This window comes from Alosa alosa, chromosome 11 (assembly GCF_017589495.1).
Source record: "Alosa alosa isolate M-15738 ecotype Scorff River chromosome 11, AALO_Geno_1.1, whole genome shotgun sequence".
NCBI lineage: Eukaryota > Metazoa > Chordata > Actinopteri > Clupeiformes > Clupeidae > Alosa > Alosa alosa.
In genome coordinates this window covers 26,539,008-26,565,197 of record NC_063199.1, presented here as the reverse complement: position 1 = coordinate 26,565,197, position 26,190 = coordinate 26,539,008, and the positions used below count along the sequence as shown (strand labels likewise).

The 26,190-nt window shown below is 42.0% G+C and overlaps 1 protein-coding gene across 4 annotated transcripts; it reads right to left on the bottom strand.

Annotated features, from left to right (window-relative positions):
- Nucleotides 1–12,463: 12,463 nt before the first annotated feature.
- Nucleotides 12,464–25,861, bottom strand: det1 (DET1 partner of COP1 E3 ubiquitin ligase). Of its 4 annotated transcripts, none has more exons than XM_048258038.1 (7): nt 25,801–25,861; nt 24,164–24,580; nt 23,433–23,897; nt 22,443–22,805; nt 21,943–22,133; nt 19,471–19,662; nt 12,464–13,108 (listed from the first exon to the last, which is right to left on the bottom strand). In XM_048258038.1, exons 2-7 carry the CDS (start codon nt 24,440–24,442, stop codon nt 12,919–12,921), a joined length of 1,680 nt encoding a protein of 559 aa, XP_048113995.1. In that variant the 5' UTR covers nt 24,443–24,580; nt 25,801–25,861; the 3' UTR covers nt 12,464–12,918. The 4 variants fall into 4 exon arrangements, with proteins under 4 accessions (XP_048113995.1, XP_048113996.1, XP_048113994.1 ...); XM_048258039.1 differs by having other exon boundaries at nt 24,164–24,551; nt 25,801–25,818; XM_048258037.1 differs by lacking the exon at nt 25,801–25,861 and adding an exon at nt 25,383–25,473.
- Between the last annotated feature and the right edge of the window lie 329 nt (nt 25,862–26,190).

Below are 26,190 nucleotides of genomic sequence, written 5' to 3'. Positions count from 1 at the left end.
GTTAAGATGCATACTGTTGTCCTATTTCTTTGTAGTGGCAGAGGGGGGTTATTGATTTGCATTTGGGGGTTGTTGATTTGCATTTGGGGGTTGTTGATTTGCGATTGTTGATTTGCATTTTTGATACACCCCCCTCCACATTTTTGAATGCAAATCAACAATTGGCTCGCCTTATTCAAATTGTGCTACCTATCGCCACACACAGGCAAAGAGGAATATTTAATTTACAATGACTGCACACCACCGCCAACGCAACCATACATTCAAGAAGAGCAGTACAATGATCAATTCTTTAAGATTCATGTTTTTGTACTAAATAAGTGAAATTGGATAATTTTCCACAGCACACTTGACAGTCTCTCCGTGGCACCGTGGTTGAAAAACTAGAAGAACAGCTTGGCGCAACAAAATCTCATTTTGGTGATCTCTCTCTCTCCTGTTATTGATACTGTAACATGCTACTCTCCATTGGGAGTTGGCTGCAGGTCCGTCCAGCGGCAGGTTTGATTCGGTTCAGGTGGAGGAGAATGCTGGATCAATACTGCCTGGCCAAAAGAAGCTCTCCAGGCAGGATCATATTAAATGTTGACACAGTATTTACACAGCAAGCCACCCCCCTCCAGTATTGAAGCGCATGGTCGGAGGGAGGGATACGACCCCAGGCTTACAGTATGTTGCTTTACCTTGCAGCTTTTTTTTCCTCGTCTGCTAAGTTGATTTAGAGATAAGGGTGGGGGTGGCGGTGTGTGTGTGTGTGTGTGTGTATGGGGGCAGAAGAGGCAATGACAAGTGTGTGTGTTTCTTCTAAGAAGAGAGTTGCATTGCAGTAGTTCTGTGGGTGTGGGAAAAATAAATACAAAAAGATAAAAGAGGGTTAATCAGAGACAGCATCATTTGATACATCCACTCATACACAGAGGCCCAAACACACACAGACACACACACACCCTGACGGAGGTGGCACACACATGGTTAGGGTGCTGCTGCCATAGACATAATATACATAGACGCCGCATTGGCTGCTGGAAACAAGAAATGCGGCCGCCATCTTGGACCTGTCATACTCCTCGTTGCGTTGCAGCAGAAGACACAAGATGACAGCACTGTGCAGCATGTTCCTTCTCAAATCGGCGGATTTACTTTTCACAAGTAAGATTTAACATAACCGTACTATTGGTTGTATTTTGTGAATAGAATATTACCAGAGAGCTGAGAAGGAGCAATCTTTGATATTACTGTATGAAAATCGTAGCCATCTAGCTAGGCTATGTTTACTCGGTGTTCACCCTGCTATGAACTGAGACTTGATAAGTCATATTCCATAACACTGACTTAGATTACAACTGACACAAGAAGGCTATTGTAGAAATAAATCATACTAGATTTGGCCGGCGAATTTTACACAAGTGGCACAGACTAGCCTATTGGGCAATCGCTAGCTTCTACTTGTAGCATAAGTGTGTTGGTGGTAGCCTCACTATTTCCTGAATAAAGTAACTTTTCAATAGCTCAACTTCTTTATTTATCAAGTAGCTTAGCCAGACAAGCTACACTTTTCTTGTCATGTGAAATTAGCACAATTTAAAGTAGCTTCCTATGTAGTGAACTAGCCTACTGCTGTGTTTGTGTTAGGCTACTAATACATTTGACTGGGTGGTAGTTTTGTGTAGCGTTTTATTCATGGCAGAGTAACTGATAGTTTAGCTCACTAAAATTTCGAAGTAGCTTGCCCAACACTGTATTATTCACATGTCATTTACCCTGACAAGCATAAGATGCCTCTCAAATTCCTTTTCATTCATTTATTTATTATTTTGTATCTCTCCAGAACAACTGCCTTGTTCAAGAAGACTGTGAATGAACTGAACGGTCTCCTCACACCCCTGGAACTGAGGAAGGTGCAGCTCTTCATTGCAGTACTGCAGGGCATCTGCTACACTGTGACTGAATGTTTGATTTATGAGCTCCACCTTCATCACCTGCATTCGCCACTCTGTGTCCCATTTTCCCATCGTCTGGTTGACTCAGTCCTCTTTTATGGAGTACCCAGTTTACTATGCCATCTTATTTGCCCACCTGCTGTCTGAAGCAGCACTTTTTTTCTCAGCCAAAGTGTACCCAAGCAATTTTAGCAAGGTGGGAACATACAAAATGACATGTACCAGTTGTCGAAATCATAGAACCAACTGCATGACGGTAACTCTGTCTCACTGAGCCTGTGAAGACACTCCCTGATTCTTTACTGATTGCAATGAACGGGTTGATCTTAGCAGTTTCTAAAATGTTTCTTAATTCCTTTTTATTTAATCTCTTAATTGGGGCTGGAACCTTTCTGAACTGTAAATAACAGATGCTGTTGATGAACCCATTGACACTGTTCAAGTGACAAGTCACCTTTTTGTCTTGAATTGATGAATTGTTACACTTACTATGCCAAACCAATGTCTGTTTTTTAAGGATCAGAAACAAACCTACAAACTTGCACTTTACAATATTTATGGAACTTGTCTAACAAATGCTGTTGATTTTGAACCCAGTTACTCCATTTCCTTTATGCCACACCAATGTCTGTTCATCACTTTATTTTTGATGGCACTGAACTGAAAATGTTAATGGATTTTTTTCTGTAAATTTAACTCATTAAAACTTGTATCAAACCAGTTTTTGTCTATGCTGTCAAACGTGGATTAGTTATGTTCCCAGTTTTTATATTGGATGTCATCACTTTATAATATATCATATATCAGAATATTCTATTACTGTTAAGCCCACTATGAATATTAAAATATACACAACCATGTTTCCTGTCTCATACAGCTTTTCTACTGGGAGGTTTACAACTTATTCTGAGTCATTTTACCCAAGTTTGTCACTAAACCACATAGGCCTACTTGGAATACCCCTCAGATGTCTGAATGGCACTGATCTCACTTAAATGTTTATGGAACCTTTCTGTGGACTGTGAATAATGCTGTTGATGGAACTTTTCTGTCAACTGTGAACTATATTTAACTCATTAAACTTGTATCAAACTAGTTTTGTCTATGCTGTCAAACATGGATTATGTTCCCAGTTTTGATATCGGACGTCAGGTCACTTTATATCATATATCAGAATATTCTATTACTGTTAAACCCACTATGAATATTAAAATACGCTAAATCATGTGTCTGTAATCTGTATCATCGCTACATGTATGACCTTTGCAGCAAAAAAAAACGCGTGAGAATCTGTTCGGTATTCAGTGAGATATGATTAATTAAGTGCGCGGACAGCTCATCTAACCGGCCAAACAGATTACACTGAGTGGAGTGGATGACCGGTCCAAGATGGCGGCTCCAAATCTCGTCAGCGCTAGTAAGGAGTAGCGGTCGATGCGGCGTCTATGTATATTATGTCTATGGCTGCTGCTACCTGTGCTGCCCTCCAAGCACATGGGAACAGACTTCCTACAGCATCTCTTCCAGTAACTGACTGAACTTAGCCTTTGCCATGCACCGTGTGTGTGTGTGTGTGTGTGTGTGTGTACTGTTTTGTGTGACACACTTAAAGGTGTGTGTGTGTGTTTGAATAAGTAATGTGGTTCTTGTGAATGTGGCTTTGTGTCTGCATTAGAGTTTTAATGATTGATTAATTTGTGAGCTTGTTTGTTAGTTTGTTATCTCTTGTTTGTTAGTTTGTTATCTCTTGGTTTGACTGAATCATACATGTGTGTATATGTGCGTGTGTGCTGAATAAAAGTAAGAAGTACTAAAGCTGTGTGCTGAAATGAGAAGTCTGTTATCTTGCGTGCGTTCTGCCTAATCCGAAAGATAGAGAACACCTAGTACTTCCTGTTTTTCATGTAGGTCTTTAACCTTTCTGTTCGCTTGCTGCAAGAAATTTGTACAGACCCCCTGATACTACCAGCCTGAGCTCTGAGGCACAGGCACACACACACACACACACACACACACACACACACACACACACACACACACACACACACACAGAGAGAGAGAGTCACAAACATCTACACTCTGGTACACTCCACTCCTGTTCTGCCGCTAATTGAACTTTGTGAAGTTCCGGAGCCTGCTGCAGGCTTTTGGATTTCTTTTTCTGTTGCTTTAATGAGGATGGATTGCGGAGTCACAGCGGCAGCCCTGCCCACACCTCTGTCAGGCCCTCGACGCCTCTCCTTGCCCAACAGCCGGACAGCTGGAAATCCACACTTCCCATTTCAGAGCCCCCCAGGACACCATCAGAAGTAAGCCTTACCAGGCAAATGAGAGAGATGGTGAGAAAGGAGGTATTGTATGGGTGTGTGTGTGTGTGTGTGTGTGTGTGTGTGGGGGGGCTAAAAGGGTAAAGAAAACAATGCGTTGGGGCAAAAATGAATGACACAAAAACCAGGCTGTGAGGATGTAAACCAGGACCCTTTTCTTGACCAGCTCTGAACTTCAAAGCAAATTTTACCTTGAACTACGGGACACTTTAAAGCAACAGTACCTGTATGTGTCAGTTTTGGGTATGTGTCAGTTTTAGGCAAAAACTTTTGGTGTTTTTGTTGACATATTGTCCTGTGTAGGACAATAGCTGTCCAAGCTTCTGTGTGCAGTATATACATGTGTAGACAAAACAGGAAAGCCAAAAAAGACACAGGCTTTTATCAACACCAATTAGACTGATGGTGGAATTTATGAGGTCTGCTTCTTAGGTAGTAAGTTGCAAAAAGCACATAGAGATAGAGAAGACAGGGAAGCTGGGCAGAGCTGAGGGAGAGAGCTGCGCAGGTGTTCATAAAGCCCACGCATTCCGCGCAGGTGTTAGAGACCGTTGGGGGTCGTGACACCACTCAGTGTGAATTGACCAGCCAAAGAGATTCCGTGTCCTTACAGATCACGCACATTAGCAAGATTACCTCTGCATATGGTCTGAGGATCAAATCACATGATATTGCTTGAACTGTGCTGTAATGAATGTACTTCAGTTGTAAGTAAGATTATGATAGCTCTGTGAGATGATTAGATTGAATAGGTTGAAGGCTATTTCTCATCTTTCTAATGGTACAAATGTGTGGGTTAGTGCCATACAGCTGATCTCTTTCTATGTGCCTGAATTTGCATTCACTTAGACATTCTACTCACATTATGAATTTCCTCTTAACCGTATCAGTAGTAATGGGCATTTACACAGTACATGTGCAAGCATAGATGAAACTGAACTCCTTAATGTCTTGTGATAAGATGTGTGTGTGTGTGTAAAAGCCCAGTGCAATCACACAGCACAGGGTGTCATATTAAATGAGTTTTCCAGAATCCTTAATACCACGTTTCAGAACACTGGGAAGTTGGACATATCCCACTTAGAGTTTACGAGGTTCAGCCATAAAGCGTTTCAATGGGCTACTTCACAGAAGTAGAAATCCAGGAAAAGAGATAAGAGATAGGCAAGTAAGGCTTCTCTTGTCTGGTCATCTGGGACCAGCCTAGCTGCACAGAATACATCCCCATGGTGAGATATCCTGGGAGTTCCAAGTCTGCTGGTGTTGGGCTCATTCGTTTTCTAGCAGTCCACAATCGGGATACCAACAAACGCCCCACCGTTTTGACTATAATGGTCCAAACACTTTTATTTATTAAGTCATACTTCTCGCTTCATTTTAATAATATTTTCTTGATATTCACAAGTTAAATTTAAGGTAATAACGATCCAACAGCAGACCAGTGGGGTCCAGTGAGTACGAAGCACGTTAGACATATCTAGGCTATATAGACATATTGAGGCTTGGCAAAGCCTTGACTCAGGGGTATACGTTAAGTAATCCTACGATTGCAGTTATGTGATATATTTGTCAAACTAGGCTTTCAGCTCAGATCTGTGCGCGTTCTCGGTGTTGGGATGACTTTGGCCAATCGTGTAACGTGGAGACGCACAAGACCGCCTCTATTTAAAAACAATTACTTCCTCATTCATGAGCGATAGCTTAATCTACACTGCGGTCATTTTTTGTGTTTAACCTATAACATCAAATAAATCAATTGCCATCAGTTGTTGTATGGTATGCACGTCCATAGTGGGATATTTGCACGCACAGCACTATTAAAGCGCATTCGAGATCCAAAATGTTAGTAGAGGCGGAGCTCCACCTGTAAGATATATGACAGAATCCTACACGTTTTTAAGACAATTGATTGGTCGGTGTGCGGTAGATTACACGATTTGAGCTATAACTTAGCACGTAACCTCCTCCCGACCAGGTTTGGTTGACAGCATAAGATGCCATGGTGATATAGCGACACTAAAACAAATCCACTTTCGTGTCACAGCATACCCTAGCTTTGAGTGCAACATACCTCGCTAACCCACTAATCGAGATTCGTAGTACACCCTATAGAAGTGGCACTGATGGTCTGATATCCGCAAATCTGATTGTGCTATCTAAGATGTTAAAATTAGTGATTATTTTAGTTCACTGAGTATAGTGAAGCCAGCTTGATAACCCTGGTGAAATGCTCTTGAAGGCTGTTCTGTTGGTGATGTTTTTTGTCCAAAAAGGTTACTTTTTTAAAGGTGAGTTTGTTTGTGCCTGTAGGCTTGTTGTTGATAGGCCGCTGTGTGAAATCCCCTACCTATGGCACTAGAAATTTACCATATATCTTGTGTATATTTGAATTGGTCAACATATGAAGTTATTAACCTGCAGAGACAGTTACCTTGGTTGAATTGAATACACCTGAATGTTCAGAAAAACAGTATACTTTTTACAAAAAAGCATTATAAATCTCAGGATACTTCTATTTCTATACTTAGGTTTTAGAAGGCGAATAGCATGGGGGGTTTGTTTGTCTTAAGGATATTAACCACTAGCGGCTAAAATCTTTAGTATGCTTCTAATGGACAGCCCATTGCTGGCATCAAACCAGCAACAGTACAAAGAGCATGTGGTGGACTCCACCACTTACTAGAGCTGTGATTTCAGCTTTCACACACATATCTCTCAGGTTGTTGTCCTTTTTCCCAGGATTACATGGAGCTCCTTGTTGCCAGGGTGATGATAATTACAGGAACTGGGTTACCAGGCAGACGGCAGCAATAACTCTGTACACGCCATTACCATAGCAACGTTGGTCAAGCCAGCTGCAGATGTCCATGTGCAATCCAGCACCACAGAGCGTTCGCTCATGTACACACATACGTGAGCACATATAATGTCCAGTCAGAAAAAGACATGTATTCGTAGACCACAGGCAGTGTGCATTGCAAAACATTAACAGAAGACCTACAAAGTGAAATTGCAAAAATACCTATAGCGGCATAAATTTAAATAAATAAATTTCCCCATAAATAGTAGATACATTATCTGAATGCATAAAAGTATTAACACACAGGTTCCAAAGCCCATACAAAATACACTTTTACCAAATGTGTTACTATAAATGTGTTCGACACGATCTACCAAAACAGTGAAGACCTCTGAACATCTAAAAATTATACTAACGCACATACACACACACACACACACACACACACATTCTAAATATGACATTTCTACAAACTCTCTTGTTCAAGTATACCGAGATGTGTCTTATGGTCAAATAACCTGTTGTGTGCTGTGTGAGGTAAACAGGTCGTGTATAGAGAGGGGTGAGCAGGTGCAGGGCCAATCAAGCGAAGGTGTGAAATGAAGCATCTATTGTATGAAAGACCTTGAAAGGGGATCAGATTTGTTCGGATGAGTAGCCTACCTGCTAATAAAGGTAGAATTTGGCTCTGTGCACGGATGAGTAGCCTACCTGCTAATGAGGCTAGAATATGACTGGGTGTTTTTAAAAAGCCACAGAAGCTGCAGGTGCAAGCAGGCAACATATAAAGTATATGTCAAGTACTCACATGAACATACAGGTCTCACATAAACATACATGCAGGACTTCATTACACAGACAGACAGACAGAGACAGAGACACACACACACAAGCCTCATTCTCCTGTTTTGGCACCACTCACATACAGTACAGTATACACAAACAGAAGACTGCGTCTACTGATTGACTGTGAGTGATCCATATAGCATCTGGTTTCAAAGGATAACTCTGTGGACAGCACACATGGTTTCTATTATGTGTTGCCTCTTTTTCTCCCACCTTTTCAACAATTAAAGGTGCCATGTGTAAGAATTGAGGTAAAAATATCCAAAAAATGAGCTACACGCATCAAAAGAATGGAAGGAAATAAGGGTGATGATGTCATTAAAAAAATGACAAGGTATAGTGCTGAAGAGATATCAACCTGAATTAGCATGCTAAATTACTAGCCACAGCCCGACAAGTGTCATAATACCAGTTTAGCCATGGGAGGCAGTATCGCGGGTAACAAAACCGCCAGCCAAACTGCAATACCGTGTCTCGGTTGTTACTCTAGGGTAGACAAACTCACTTTCTGGAGGTATACTGCCCCATCTTTTATGGAATGTGGAGTATGAATTGATTTTTTGGCAGACATTACACATGGCACCTTTAACGCCATTCACATGGATAGAAATGGCATAACCAATGCAGGTCAAGCCACAGGCATGTTTTCCAAAGGACACAATATGATCAAATACATAATAAATACATTTCTTGTACTGTGAATACATTCATGCTTGCTACCATTTTAGCTTCCTGTTATGGATTACATGTGTAGAGCTGTAGAGCTCTGACAATTAGGTGCCATTACGCAAAACATGTCAATGCTCAATAATACGCAATAATAAAAAATGGACATCCATTGCCCCCATTCTCAGTGTCCCTGTCTGACTCAGGATGCGTTCAATTAGCTTGTGTTTCCAGAGGTAGGGTGAACACTTAATCCAGCACACCTGCTGTGCCCCTTTAGGTGAGCCACCACGGTTAGCCTCGCCCAAACGGACACACACAGATACACGGACACACACACACACACACCTGCTGTGCACCTTCAGGTGAACTACAGTGGTCCAGCTCACTCACAAAAGGCCCTGATCCGCCCCAGCTGTCCTGGCTTTATCCCCTCTGTCCCATCAGAGCGTATCTGTGTATGGTATTATCTTCTCAGTGTGTGTGTGAGAGGGAGAGAGAGAGAGAGCATTTCTGTCCAACCTGGATATAAGTGCATGTGAGCAGCAGTGAGCTGCTTCACCTTCTGGCTGACTGAAGCATGTACGCATGTCAATCTGTGTGTGTGTGTGTTCATTCTGACAAGTGTGTGGCGTTCACTCTGTCATGTGTGTGGCTCAACCCTTTGTGTGACAGAGGGTGGGGGATTAGCAATCTCAGCAGAGATCCAGCAAGAGACAGGAAAGACTGCTGCTCACTGCTTGCATGGACTGCAGAATCGCATACAAATCTGGCTCAGACACCTTTTTCTACATTCACTGATAAATCTTATTCATATCAACTTGGCAATATCAAACTATAATATATTGTGACTAATATTTATCTAATAATATCAATTAGTGGCCAAACCAGTAACAACATGACACACATTGGTCTTTATTACCATTTCCACAGATTTGTGCAACAGCTTCATGCTATCCTCAAACCTACATAAATAATCAGTTGTGGTTATACATATAATCAGGCCCATGGATTGTGCAGGTAAAGTCTCTGGACATGTGGTGTACAAAAGTGATTGTTGGCTCTTACCGTGGTGGCTGCTGTTTTTAGCATGCTCTTCAAGCTTCCTGCTGATACAAATTGGGGAGCTTTTACAGATGCTAAAACAGAATGGGGAATGTTTTTTTTTATCTTCACATAACTGCCTCCACCCCCCCTCCCATCTTTTAACCTTAAATTTCCTTTAATTTTCCACCTTTTTCCTTCCGTCACAGTGCCATGTACTATCAACTGTGCGAAAAAGACACGTATTTCATGTTGTTAAAAATGCCTTTTCATTTTCTGTTCTTTTACTTGGCTCCACATGATGAACATTTAACTTCTATTTACGGTACTATTTACTTAGGTAACGATCAGACAGGACGCGCTTTGCCGCTTATAAAACGCGAGGTGCACTGTTTTCATAAAACCTCTTTTCCGCTTGGAGTTAAACAATTCGACAGGGCACCACCACAAAAACGTGAGGCGCAACAGGCGCACAACACGCGAGATGCTCTGGGCGCATAAGCAGCGCGCAAAACGCTTACTCCCAACACAAAAAAAGCGTGCCTCACTCCAAAAAACACGTCCTGTTTGATCGTTCCCTTACTGTTCTCTAATACGAAACATAAAAAGGCATGCCTCACTCCAAAAACCACGTCCTGTCTGATCGTTCCCTTACTTTTCTCTACTGTTGTGTGATCACACACTAATCAATCGGACTAACTGTTCTCTGGCAATGTAATGAAAGTGTCATTTCTCACAGAAGACTCATTTCCAGGCCTAAACACGTGTAAGAAGGAATCTATATGGATATACTTAAGGAATCTATATGGATATACTTAAGGAATCTATGGATATACGGGTCTACAGGTGATATGTAATACAAAGCAGAGTCACTAACCACTAACCACTCATCACTAACCACCAATTACTAACCACTAACCACTAAGCACTAATCACTAACCACCAATTACTAACCACTAATTACAAACCGCTAATCACTAACCACCAATTACTAACCACTAATTACTAACTGCTAATCACTAACCACTAATCACTAACTACTTATCACCAATCACTACAGTCCATTCTGTTAAGCTGCTACTCACTCAACATTAACAAACAGCCTGTTTCTCTGAAGGTCCTATATATAGTTAAAAACACTAGTATTGATTAAGCTGTACTGTACAATTATAAGAGCAGCTTTATATTGTAGTAGTGCAGCCTGTGCACCATTACAGATGGATGGGAGGCAGGCACTCACACAATCTCCACCTTTAAAAACACACCTTACACACCCACACACCCTTCTGTGCCATCTACCTCCCAAACACCTTACCACTCACAACCACGGGAACACACTTTCCTCTGCAGCCCCGTCGTTAAAAGCATTCACGCACCGCCACCAGTGAGACACACAGACACCACCACCACCTGCACCGAGCGGGTCCGACAAGAATGTGGCCATCTTTTAGGGGCTGAGCCACTCTTGTCAAAGACTAGCAGGGAGCCGCGGGGCAAGCATTCAAGCCTCCGCTTTATTATAGCTGTGGCTCACGCACTCAGGAGTCCTCCTCAAAAAACTGTGCAGGGAAACTTTGCCAAACAAGGCTTTTAACGTTCTGCCCGTTCCTATGGAAACGCTCAAGGTGCACTCTCACACCCATTGAGATGGACAAACTTCACACACACTCTCTTTTCTGACCGCCTCCTCTTATTTTTCTTCAGTTTTTAACCTTAACGGAGGGGATTTTTTGAGGCTTGAGTGGGATGGGGGAGTCAAATGGCTTTTGGTGCATTTTTGTAGCCTGTGCTTGGACCTAAACCAATATTGCCTATCTGCTCTGCATAAAGCCAGAAGGGCTTTTCAATTAAACGTTGTTATAAAATTACGTCAAGACCTACAATTATGAGTTGACAGAATTTTTTTTTTTTAAATGGTTTTACTTTTTTCCCCAAAAAGTCATATATTATGTGTGCCCTTTCCGTTTTTAGTGGGTTTTGTCATCATTTCTACATTTGCTGTTGTGTTTGTGACGTGAAACTTTGGAGTGGATTAATTAGGAGTATAATTTGGTCTAATGGCGCGACTGTGTGTGGGGGTGTGCAGGGCTGAGCCATGTCATTAATGGAAGCCAACTTCATTTGACTGTCAACAGGATGAGAGGTTTTCATGACATCCTAAAATCTAAAGGCTTTGCATTAAAACATTGCTAACGGGACACACATAGGACACTCTTGCCAAATTTACAACCCTCCAGCTACACAAAAATAAATAAATAAATAAATAAATAAAATAAATACTGCGTATAGACCAGTTTTTTTCAACCTTTTTTGTGCCACGGCACACTTTTGACACTTAAAATGTCCCACGGCACACTAACATCCTGTGTGAGGAAAAAATAAACATACCATAGCCTAAAATTTCAAATAATACACAGATATGGCCTTATTATGGCTTCTATGCAAGACCTGCTCAATAAAACAAGTGCCCTCTGTTTCATTTGTAGGTGACTATATCTAATTTAATTGTTGTTATGAACTGGATGTGATGATTCTGTGAATACTGGATATGGGGCCCCCGTTGTACAATGCCTGCATACCACAAATAGTGCAATCATACAATCAATGAGAGCATGTGGTTATAAATTCTTTGATGCAACAGTTCCTTTTCTGAACCAGTGAGTGACATTTGGGTAATTTTCTGCGGCACACCTGATGATCTCTCACGGCACACTAGTGTGCCCCAGCACAGTGGTTGAAAAACACTGGTCTAGACATTGGTTTTGATTTGAGGGATGCATCTAACACTTCTGTATGGGGTGTTCTGTGTTATTCAAAACAATGCATCAGCACTCAAGGGCTATATAAAAAGCATGAAAACCTTTATTCATTTTTACCATTTTTTTAAATACACATGGAAGTTCTGCTTTGGTGTGTTAGGGTAAAACAGTAACAAAATGTGTAACAAAATAAGATCTGAAAACTTAAATTTCAACATAAGACATGCTCTCTCTCACTCTCTCACTCTCTCACACACACACATTACTGGTCCCAAACATACAAATAAAATAAGTCTTCACAACGGCTACAAATGAGTCTTCCTCCCAAGTCCATAAGCAAAGTCCAGCATATCGAAGGCAATGAGGGCGTGTGTATGTGTGACTGAGTTTGTGTCTCACTGCACTGCATACGTATGCACGTGACAAAGATAAAAGAGACTTGTGTCTGTATGTGCATGTACTGCCCACAGTAGCTTGTCTGCTTGTCTTTAGAGTTTGAGCTTAAGTTTCTCTGTGTGTGTGTGTGTGTGTGTGTGTCATGTACACACGTGGCGCATATGGAAATTGACCACATACTCGGCATTGGTTCGTTGGACTGAAATAGCAAAGGGCTCAAAGGGGTGAAAGGTGAAGGCCACTAGTCTGCGGACTGCATGGCTGACCGGTCGGCCCAGCAGACCCGCCTGGATCTTAAACTTCAGCAGGCCAGAATCACGCGCATAGAACCTGCACAACAGAATTGCATACTTAGAACCTGTGCGACTACAGAACTTATCTAGAACCTGCACAACAACAGAATAACATACTTAGAACATGTGCATTTACAGAACATATGGGGAGTGCCACAACTAAATGAGTCCAGTGTCGCAGAAATCCATATTGAGATATAGCAATTTGAATGCAGAGGGTCAAAAAATTACTAAAAATATGTATTTTCTAATTTCACCACAAACACATTCCTTAACCTCTTATCTATTACTCTTTGACATATCTTACTGTAAAACGACCTAAAAATAGGATTTTGAAGGCCAAATGTGTAGGCTGCGCATTAAAGTTGTGATAAAGTTGATGTTTTTCTTCCTTGTTCAGACTCTTGCTGTACGTGAGAACAGGAAAATTTCCGTTTTCTTTGGTCTGATAACTTCCGTGTTTTGGCTTTTGACCTCTTCAAGAAGTCATCATGAATAGGCTATCCACTCGTAATTACTCTGAAGAAATTTTCTATTTTAGCCAATAGATTTAGGAGAAGAAACAGCCCCTTAAATAGTTGTTGCTGACCAGATTCCTCACGGAGATTGCACTTGATTGGTCTGATTAAATTTGTTTTGGAGTTGGCGGCCTCTTTAAAAACAAAAACATTAGGCTATGCATTAAGCAGTATAAGTATATATACTCTTTTGATCCTGTGAGGGAAATTTGGTCTCTGCATTTATCCCAATCCGTGTATTAGTGTCTAATTCTAAAGTTAATCTCTATCTATCTATCTATCTATCTATCTATCTATCTATCTATCCCCTAGGGATCAATAAAGTATCTATCTATCTATCTATCTATCTATCTATCTATCTATCTTTCTATCCCCTAGGGATCAATAAAGTATCTATCGATCTATCTATCTATCTATCTATCTATCTATCCCCTAGGGAGCAATAAAGTATCTATCTATCTATCTATCTATCTATCTATCTATCTATCTATCTATCTATCTATCTCCTGGGGATCAATAAAGTATCTATCTATCTATCTATCTATCTATCTATCTATCTCCTAGGGATCAATAAAGTATCTATCTATCTATCTATCTATCTATCTATCTATCTATCTATCTATCTATCTATCTATCTATCTATCTATCTATCCCCTAGGGATCAATAAAGTATCTATCTATCTATCTATCATTTTATCTTATCCCCTTTGGGATCAATAAAGTATCTTATCTATCTATCTATCTATCTATCTATCTATCTCTGTCTGTCTTATCTATCTACTAGGGAGCAATAAAGTATCTATCTATCTATCTATCTATCTATCTATCTATCTATCTATCTATCTATCTATCCCCTAGGGAGCAATAAAGTATCCATCTATCCATCTATCTATCTATCTATCCCCTAGGGATCAATAAAGTATCTATCCCCTAGGGATCAATAAAGTATCCATCCATCCATCTATCTATCTATTTTATCTATTTGTCTATCTATCCTAGGGATCAATAAAGTATCTGCTCCTAGGGATCAATAAAGTATCCATTACTATCTATCTATCTATCTATCTATCTATCTATCTATCCCCTAGGGATCAATAAAGTATCTATCCCCTAGGGATCAATAAAGTATCCATCCATCCATCCATCCATCCATCTATCTATCTATCTATCTATCTATCCCCTAGGGATCAATAAAGTATCTATCCCCTAGGGATCAATAAAGTATCTATCTATCTATCTATCTATCTATCTATCTATCTATCTATCTATCTAGTGAAATACACTCAGCACACAGTGAACACACAGTAACACACTAATCCCGGAGCAGTGAGCTGGCTGCAATAACAGCGGAGCTCGGGGAGCAGTGAGGGGTTAGGTGCCTTGCTCAAGGGCACTACAGCCATGCCTACTGGTCGGGGATTAGAACCGGCAACCCTCCGGTTAAAAGTCCGAAGCGCTAACCAGTAGGCCACGCCTGCCCCTACATTAACTAGATGTACCGCAGAGCGGTACAAAATGTGGCCGCCGCCCAGTCCAGCACATTTTTTCCACAAAAATAAATCACGCTAAAGCCTATGATTCTAACTGTCTCACCAAATTGCATTATCCACACTCAATTATCACTGGTATCTGCTAGACAACAAGTACCAAAACATGATTAGTTCATAGATTTCACATGTAAAATTCATTTGATAAAACCCCACCCCCATCTTGCCTGTTCATAATTCTGAGATATTCTTGAACTGTGTGCATGTGTGCGTGTACACGTTTATGTTTATGTGTATGTGTGTAGGGGGTGTGTGTGTGCGTGCGTTCTTGTGTTTGCCTGCGTATGTGTGTTTGTGTATGTGCATGCATGTGTACATATGTCTACTGTGTGAGTATGTGTCATACGTATGATTACTGTGAATGTATGTGTGTGCGTGTGTATCTGTTTATGCACATGGAATGGGTTAACATGACCCCTGGAGGCAAACATAAGGAAAAAATTGGTCATCCTAGGCCCTATGGTTCTCAAGATATTCACAGAAAACTGTCTGCCCTACCCTCCTTTCGGGGGTCCAGTACAGCAGGGGGGCTACAGATCAAAACGAAAAACGATGGTTCTATGCTATCCATGTGGGGTTCTATGCTATCCATGTGGGGTACATGCCCACCAAGTTTCGTGTACCCCGTTCTTTCAGTGTCCCGGGAATCCTTGTTGGTGTACGGTCACTAAATTTACACATAAATTATTTTATTGTAAGGCCCCCCATGAACGAAAGTTCACAAAACGTGACATGCATTCGGAGGGTGTCATAATGATGCTACACTTTCAATTTCGTGCAGTTTTGACCATGTCAGCCAGAGATATTGTGGTGAAAACACCTAATTTTTTACTTTTTTGTGTTTAACTAGGTGGCGTTATACATGAAATGAGTGGTTATGGAATGGGTTGACATGCCCCCTTTAAGACCAACATACAAAAAAAATGGTGGACCTCCTAGGCCCCACGGTTCTCGAGATATTTACAGAAAACTGTCTCCGCCACCTACAGGCCAGTTGGTGTATAGTAACATAAATTAATTTATTGTGTGGCCCCCATGAACGAATTCCACGAAGCGACTTGGCATTCAGAGGGTGTCAAAATGATCCTACACTTCCAATTTCTCGTGCAGTTTTGACTATGTTAGGTCACAGATACCTCGATTACAACACCTCATTTTACTTTTTGTGTTTAACTAGGTGGCTATACATGAAATGAGTGGTTATGGAATGGGCTGACATGGCCCCTTGAGATCAACATACAAAAAAAATGGTCCTCCTAAACCTTACGGTTCTCGAGATATTCACAGAAAACTGTGTCTGCCCTACCCTCCTTTCGGGGTGCAGTCCAGCGGGGGGGCTACAGATCAAAACGAAAAACTATGGTTCCATGCTATCCATATGGGGATACATGCCCACCAAGTTTCGTCTACCCCGGTCTTTCAGTGTCCTGGGAATCCTTGACGGATTTGCTGCGCGGCGGTCATAATAAGGGCAGCATTAGGATATTTTTTTATTTTAATAGCATTAGGCTATTTTTGTCCTTGTCGTCTTCAGAAGTTGATGGAACATTATAGGCTACCCCACAAGTTATACAAATGCATGACTGTGTGGGCTAAACGGAATTGAACAAATAACCCCTTGTTTTAAACTCTAAGGTCTGTTTGATTATGAATATCCAATAAACCCATTTTTTTATTTTGACAAACTGGACTCATTTCGTGGTGGCACGCCCCATATTTAGAACATGCGAAACAGAATTACATTCTTAGAACCTGGGCGACTAGAGAACATATTTAAAACCTGCACAGTTACAGAATTACACACTTCAAACCTGTATGACTAGAGTAGGGTTGCAACTACGATAAGAACTATTAGATCTACTTGAGTTGGACAGCTGGTGATACCCAGAGGCAAATCTACAGATCTGTCCCAACACTGGCTTGTTTTAAAAATAAATTAAAAATGCCATTATTTTTTCCTGCCTTTGATTAATCTGTTGACTTTTGTTGAGTTATAAAATTACTTTTGTTGATGTGAGTTTCTTTCTATTTCATTAATTTTATTTTGTTTATTTATTTTATTTACATATACATTTGGGTATTTTTGTTTGTTTTTGTTATTATTATTTATTACTCTCCCCTTGTAGTGTTTATTATTAGATTTATTATTGTTGCCATTGATTGATCTAGTGTTCTATGCATAAAATTTAAAGCACATTATCTGGCCATTATTTTCTCCATTTATTCGCTTCACCGATAAATTGTCAGAAAATGGTGAAAAAAATGTAAATCAGAATTTCCGAAAGCCCACAAAGGATAATGTCCTCAAATGCCAAAAATATCTAATTATGACCACCGCGCATATAGGTTTAGTCAGATTTTTTTTTTTTCCCTTTTCGCATGTCCAAATTTCCATCAAGGATTCCCAGGACACTGAAAGACCAGGGTAGACGAAACTTGGTGGGCATGTAACCCCACATGGATAGCATGGAACCATCATTTTTCGTTTTGATCTGCCCAGTCGCCCCACTGGACTGCACCCCGAAAGGAGGGTAGGGGCAGACACAGTTTTCTGTGAATATCTCGAGAACCGTAAGGTTTAGGAGGACCATTTTTTTGTATGTTGATCTCAAGGGGCCGTGTCAACCCATTCCATAACCACTCATTTCATGTATAGCGCCACCTAGTTAAACACAAAAAAGTAAAAATGAGGTGTTGTAATCGCAGGTATCTGTGACCTAACATAGTCAAAACTGCACGAAATTGGAAGTGTAGGATCATTATGACACCCTCTAAATGCACGCCAAGTTTCGTGGAATTCCGTTCATGGGGGGCCACACAATAAATTAATTTATGTTACTATACACCAACTGGCCTGTAGGTGGCGGAGACAGTTTTCTGTGAATATCTCGAGGACCTAGGAGGTCCACCTTTTTTTTATGTTGGTCTTAAGGGGCATGTCAACCCATCCCATTACCACTTATTTCATGTATAAGCCACTTAGTTAAAAAAATAAAAAGCAAAAAAATTAGGTGTTTTCACCACAATATCTCTGGCTGACATGGTCAAAACTGCACGAAATTGAAAGTGTAGCATCATTATGACACCCTCCGAATGCATGCCAAGTTTTGTGAACTTTCGTTCATGGGGGGCCATACAATAAAATAATTTATGTGTACATTTAGTGACCGTACACCAACAAGGATTCCCGGGACACTGAAAGACCGGGGTACATGAAACTTGGTGGGCATGTAACCCCACATGGATAGCATGGAACCATCGTTTTTTGTTTTGATCTGTAGCCCCCCCTGTACTGGACCCCCCCCGAAAGGAGGGTAGGGCAGACACAGTTTTCTGTGAATATCTTGAGAACCGTAGGGCCTAGGATGACCAATTTTTTCCGTATGTTTGCCTCCAGGGGTCATGTTAACCCATTCCATGTGCACACATGTGCATAAACAGATACACACGCACATACATACATTCACAGTAATTATACGTATGACACAGTCACACAGTAGACATATGTACGCATGCATGCACATGCACAAACACACAAACGCAAGCAAACACACAAGCACGCGCACACACACACACACACATCATACAAGCAAACACACAAGCACGCGCACACACACACACACACACACACACACACATATATAAACATAAACGTGTACACGCACACATGCACACAATTCAAGAATTTCTCAGAATTATGAACAGGCAAGATGGGGGTAGGGTTGTATAAAATGAATTTTACATGTGAAATCTATGAACTAATCATGTTTCGGTACTTGTTGTCTAGCAGATACCAGTGAGAATTGAGTGTGGATAATGCAATTTAGTGAGACAGTTAGAATCATATAGGCCTTTCAGCGTGATTTATTTTAGTGGAAAAAAATGTGCTGGACTGGGCGGCGGTCATATTTTGTACCTCTCTGCGGTACATCTAGCTTAACTAACTACAACCCCACATCAGAAAAAGTTGGGACGTTAAAATGTAATGTGTAAAATACGAATAAAAACTTTTTCATATATTTGTGTGCATTGTCAACTTTATTGTGTATGCGGGGGGAGGGGAGGGTTAACATCAGGCTCACCACAAGGCCTTTTCCTATGCTGCACCCAAACTGTAGAACTCACTCCCCTCACACATCTGCGCTCTCGACTCCATCTCACAATACAAAACGGCTCTTAAAACCCACCTTTTCGAGATGACTTATGGACATTTTACTACCACTATGTTTTTTTTTTTTTTTTATTATTTGTGTGTATTTTTCACTGTGTTTACTCTGTAAAGCGGCCTTGGGTATTATTATTATTATTATTATTATTATTATTATTATTACTACCTGATGGGGTGGTCGCCACAGGTTTTGGGACGCTCCATGACGGACACCCACTTGTCGTCGTAGCTGAAGAGAGAGAGGTCCAGGTAGGGGCTGCTGCTGTAGGACTGGGCACTGATAGGCAGCTGGCCCAGCAGACGCCGCACAGCCTCCATGTGACCACCATACTTAGCGTTCACTATGGTGTCTTTAAACCTAAACACACACACGCACACACAGATCAGCATGCGACCCAACCATACGTCGCACACACTAGTGTTGCACGGTGTATCGATACTAAAAAGGTATCATGATGCCTTCTCGCAAAAAAACGATACGATTTCCGACGTTTTTAGAATCGATACTTTATTAAAATAATAACGTTCTGTGTGAACTGCTGCTCTCACTGCTCCTTGCACGCATCTAGGCAAGTGGGCGTGTCAAGCAGGCAGCTCTGAGTGAGTGCGCGCGCAGCAACGTAAACATAGTTCTTTGCCGACAGTCCTCGGCCTTTTGGATAAAACAAAAGGTGATGTGAAATCTGGAACTATTTCGGATACATCGCGAATAGTGAAGGCAAGCCATCAGGTAAAGGCCTGTTTGTAAAATAGGTTTCAAAGTCATTTAAAAGCAGTAGGCTACGCATGGAACTTGGCTAAACACCTCGCAGACATATCCCAACATTTTTAAAGAGTTCAAAGAACGACAGGTTAAATATGCTATAGAAAACACAACTACATGGTTAGTGCCAAGTTCTTCTCTTCTATTCAGTTAGTCTAGCCTAAGTGAAACGACTATGGTTGTCTGGGATAAAGCGAACCTTCCTTCATCAATGAATTTTGACGAGACATAACGAGCTGTAATCATTTTGACGAGCCATAACGAGCTGTAATCATAGGGTGCTAACGTGATGAAAGCGCAATGTTCACGCCAGAATAACATTGCCAACACTACCAAACAATCTATTTTATGTTCGGTCAGTACTACTGGTAATATTTGGCATGGCATGTAAACTACAATTTGTTCAATAATTATTGCCCAGATGTAGGATAGGCTACCTGAAATGCGCTAATTAAAGCCCACATCATATATTACCACCGAGTGTTGAGTCCTAATAATAATAGCGGCTTATTGTTACGTGGTAGCAAATCATGTTATCAAAGAAATAGACGTAATGTAGGAATGCACACAGATATATTGCAACAGGTAATGGTGTAGGCCTATCTGACGAAGACCTGAGTGGTTGGAACGGCGTACTTGTACACTGGGAGCAAAGAAGACTATCCTCACATTTTTCCCTTTGCAACTGTCAAAGAAATCCCATGAACACGGGAAGGCCTAGGGTAGCCTATTCATGGGTTTCATCAGGTCCCTTTCCACAGGTGTATAAAATCAAGCACCTTGATTATCAATGCAGACTGCATGGTGCTTGATTAATACACCTGTGGAAAGGACCTGATGAAACCCATCAATACTAATACATCAGATGGCCTAAAAGATTAGGCCCTCTGCATAGCATTTAGTGATTTGCATGCAATAATTTCAGCACTGACCTTGATCTAGCCTAGTTTGGCTATTTAAAGCTACTTTATTGCTAAAACACAACACAATGTAAAATGAACTATAACAAACAATAAAGGACTTAATCACACACAAAGTAGGCCTACTATTTTACTGACTATAAAAAAAATAATAATTATGTAGGAATTTTAGAAGTTTAGAACCCAGAATTGACCTGCACACTACAAAAGTGCACCGAATTCCACACAAATGACTCAATACACTTGGAGGAGGTATGAGTCCTTTCTTTTCCAGATATCTTAAGATTTCGCCGTAGTATCGTTTCAGTATCGAGCATCGTGATATTTATGGCAGGTATCGTATCGAAGTCATAATTTTGGTATCGTGACAACACTAGCACACACACAAAAACACACACATTTTAGAATTGATGTAGCTGGCACAGATAGCATCTATCTACTTTGGTTCTCTCACACGAATTTTCACAACACACATCAGCTACACACCTTCCCCTCCCACTATACACAAACAGTCAGGCATGCACCCACATATCAGCATACACAAACACACACATTAACTTTACAGATGTAGCACACACAAACACAAACACTACACACACAACCGTGTCCACAACTCCTTACAACTTAAACGGGCACACAACAAAAAACCATGTATCTATACAGATTCACACAGAAACACACATATCAGACCACACTCATGTGCATATTCCATGTATGTGGTTTAGTGGCAACCTAAAACCTTATAGCAAGTGGCCTAGTAATAACCCTCCTGACAGGAGAGTGTTATGGCTTCACACTCCTGATGTAATAAACCCCTTAGGCTCTTCTCCAAGGAGATATCAGAGTAAAATTATCCAGGTTTCTCACTAAACCATGTACTTGTAATACGCCACAGATCTCACCTGCTCTGGACACACATCGAGTGTTATTTGTTGAGGTGTGCTGGGCGGCTTACCTGCGCTGCACCTGGCGGGCATAGTTGTTGCTGGAGGCTGAGCAGGGGAACTGGACAGCCTCACTGTGCAGTGTGGCATTGCGGAACAGGTCGCAGAAGTTCTCAAAGAGCTCCAGCAGCTGGTCTGACGTGTTCTCAAACACCGCCAGCACCTCCGTGGAAACCATGTTGTAGACCACAAAGAAGGAGGGCTGGAGGACACACACACACACACACACATACATAACAGCTCATCCTGAGTTCACACTGAACTTTACACAACAACGAAAGCTCATGATGTTTCATCAGAGAAGAGAAAGCCAGGTGAGAATAAGGCTGTGTGTTGGCCACAATCTGGCAGTCATGATACACAGGTTATGATTCAATATACTGTGGAAGTGTAAGAGGCGTGTGTGTGTGTGTGAGAGGTGTGTGTGTGTGTGTGTGTGTGTTTGTGTGTCACTGTGTGTGAGCGTGTGTGTGAGTGTGAGCGTGTGTGTGAGAGCGTGTGTGTGCGTTACCTGGGTCGGATCGCTGACGCGCATGGTGACCACGTCCTCGCTGGTGTACTTGATGAAGAGGTGCTGCTCGTCCAGCAGCTGCATCTTCCACATGCGCAGCTGCCGCAGCTGGTCGAAGTACTGGAAGAAGCGCCGCTTGGCCAGTGCGCTGCCGTCCAGCTCGGCGCGCCGCCACAGGTACACCAGCAGCCTGTGCTTCAGCGAGCTGATGCTCTTCTCCTTGTAGAGCCGCGAGAAGCCCGGCTGGCCCTGGCCCTCCGCTGACGGGCCTTCCGAGTAGACGGCCGACAGAGTCAGCAGGTCGTCCTCGTAGCAGAAGCGGCCGATGGTCCGCACGTCCAGGAAGGTGCCTTCGCCAGTTACCTGGGAGAGCGTGGGTCAATTAGGGTAAGAGGAGGCAGTGGGAAGACACAAGGAAGTGGCCACAGAGCACTAAACACTAAAATATAGTATTATGTCTATATACTGTAGGTCACATATGTTGCCGGATCAATCCCCGCCCAGTAGGAAAAATGTGGGCGGGGGAAGTGGTTGAGCACTGCTCTCCCATGCCCACATCCACGGCTGAAGTGCCCTTGAGCAAGGCACCTAACCCCTCACTGCTCCCCGAGCGCCGCTGTAGCAGGCAGCTTACTGCTCCGGGTTAGTGTGTGCTTCACCTCACTGTTTGTTCACTGTGTGCTGTTTGTGTTTCACTAATTCACGGATTGGGATAAATGCAGAGACCAAATTTCCTTCACGAGTATATATACTTATATACATATGTCTTCACAAATATGTATATATATACAGACATGTATGTATAACAATAACAGATGTAATAGCATCTTGTCATCGTCTCAATTATAATTAATGCTGGAATATATGAATTTACAATAAAAATAAACACAAAAACAGCAGACATGCCTTGTTGCACCATGTAATCTGTCTGGACTCATGGCACATTGTGGACCAGGAATTCACAACACACACACACACACACACACACACCTGGAAGACATGAATAGTCTGCTGCTGGACAGAGAGGACTGCCAGTATGTTCCGGTACAGGTAGAGACCCTGGTTGTGGGACAGGATAATCTTGTCGCACTTGAAGGTGCGCGTGTCGCAGAGGCGGCCTGTGTGCAGGTCGATGACGTGGAGCGAGTAGTCCTCCAGGGGCACGCGTGGGTTGGGCGTCACCGACTCGTTGTTGCGGTACACCTCGAAGAAGTGCGGGTGAGGCTCCTCGGGCAGGTAGGCTGCCGAGCCCACAATGACGTAGCGGCAGTCGTCCGTAAACAGACTGCACTCACGGTTCAGGTGCTCGCCGTTGGACGCCACGTTGGTGACGTGCATCAGGCAGAAGAAGCGCTCAAAGAGACGCCCACGGATGCCCAGTGAGGCCTGGTCGTTGCCATTGGCGAGGGTCTCGCCCTCCTGACCCTGGAGCAGGTCTTGGGCCGCCTGGCACCCCTGTGGAGCAGATTGCAAATGTTTAATTCTCTTCAAATTACCTTAATGTCTCCTCATTATCCTCTGTTCTTCTCATCAAATCGTACTCATGGATTTTTTACATTTGGCAGTAGCTTTGCTTTGCTGAAGCAGGCCTAGAACTGTGCTGAAAAGTGCAAAGCCATTAAATACCCAAAAGGCTATGTGTTGGTTATTTACGCCAATGAAAAATGTATAGATGCAAATAGATGTGGTGACCTTTCCCTTACTGCTGGTGGATCTATTACCTGGTACTCATATATTTCCAGTGACGTCTGGTCAGAAGAAAAGGCGATGAACCAGCGCCCATCAGGAGAGAACTTCCGTAGGAAGCAGGGTGGCTTCTCCACATTTACAACTGTGAAGTTGGGGAAGAGGTTCTGGTGGAAACAGCGCACGCGGTACCAGTGAGCCCCTGCTGGGCCCGAGCTGATGCGCCGCTGCTCCAGCCGGTGGACCACATTCTGGTTCTGGATGCGGCGCGGCCGCAGGGTGGGGGACTCTTCCTCCGCCGTGTGCTGCCACATACCCGTGGCCCGCCTCACATGCTGCAGAACTCCGTGGACGCCGGGTCACCTCACCTGCCTGCTGAGCAGAGCTGCCGAGGTCACCACCACACCCTCTCTAGGCACCAGGCTGCCAGGAAACAGGTACTCCTTTAAGGGCTAAGCATAATGCAAGATTAGGTAAACAAAGAGAAGATTCCTGAGGTTAAGGAAACTTGACAGCTACTTTAGCAACAGTGCCACTCAATATGAAAACACCAGCAAGAAAAAATTGCATAACAGTGTTTATCTTGACAAACGATTTGCAAATTATATTGCAACAAATTGTATTGTAACAAATGTCCCTTACAATAAAGAACTAGGGTATAGGAATCTTAAATTATTTTTGGACAAAAAGTATATATACACTTTTTTGATCCCGTGAGGGAAATTTGGTCTCTGCATTTAACCCAATCGGTGAATTAGTGAAACACAAACAGCACACAGTGAGGTGAAGCACACACTAATCCCGGCGCAGTGAGCTGCCTGCTACAACGGCGGCGCTCGGGGAGCAGTGAGGGGTTAGGTGCCTTGCTCAAGGGCACTTCAGCCGCAGCCCACTATATGAATACTAGGCTTAAAGATATTACAGGAGTCATATATTATTTTGGGACATACTATAGAAGTACTATGTGACACTTCAGAGGGTAAGGATACTACTACAGAACATCATATAATTAGTATAGCTAACTAACGTTACCATAGAATTACTATAGAAATCGTTTAGCATTACTATTCTAAGCAACAACGTTAGAATGTTTCTCTAATGTCAATTACTGAAACCTATCGACAGAAACATGGCAATTTCTCTCGATTATCCCAAAGAGTTCACTTAGAGCATTTTTGGGGAGGAAGAAAGCTATAATCTAGGCTACAGGTAACATGCTGCCAGGCAGCTTAAGGCAACATTATGCATACTCACCTAATGTTAACAACACTGCCCTCCGTTTTTTATCGTTAGCTTTCAGCTAACTTGAGCGTTATAACGTTATAAGGAAACGAAGAAAAGGGGAACCAGACAAGATGACTAATTACCAAGTGTTCATAACTTAGTTCACCAGGTTTACAGCTACCTGTGGAAGTGAGCTTGTCCTAAGTTTCTAGACAATTACCCAGCTAACGCTAGCTAACTAGTGGAATCTAACTTACAGTGATAACGTTTCCCTAGCATACTTCAATTACTAAACATAATTTCTAAACGTGGACCTTTGTTTGCCACCATCTTAGAGTATTTTGAAACTATGCCTACATAGCTAGTACATAATGTAACGATGTTTGATTACCCTATTTGTCGAACATTAATGCATTTAAGCATCTATTTGAGCAATATAGCCACCTACCTGCGAGCTCAGCTACTTCCGTGGACCTACCGACAGTGCTCCGACAATGCTCCGAAAAGCGTCAAAATAAAAGTCCACAAGAAAGTTCCATTATAATAAAAATCAATTTGGGAAATAATTCAGCGTCTTACACGATATAAACATATTGTGTGCTGCTACTTAGTAAATAATGACGAATAAATTGCATCTGCAAATTTAATGCAGACTTGCTAAATTATAGGCCTACCAGTAGTAGCCTAATAGTATACCACAGGCTATTACATCTGACTGACTTTTCGTATAGTCTCAGTAGTGGGGCTGTTACAGTAAGCTCAACGATCTTGCTTTTTATGAAAGAAGCATGAAACTTTCAGGGGTTGTTCTTGATGACCTAAGCTTTAATTTCAGATC

Bases quoted from the DNA above. Each gene is read 5' to 3' on its own strand.
- det1 (XM_048258038.1), bottom strand. From the start codon at position 24,442: ATGTGGCAGCACACGGCGGAGGAAGAGTCCCCCACCCTGCGGCCGCGC. The intron at 22,806-23,432 runs GTGTGTGTGTGT...ACGCTCTCCCAG, and splicing joins AGACTATTCATGTCTTCCAG to GTAACTGGCGAAGGCACCTT. The intron at 19,663-21,942 runs GTAAGCCGCCCA...GTGTGTGTTTAG, and splicing joins GCCCGCCAGGTGCAGCGCAG to GTTTAAAGACACCATAGTGA.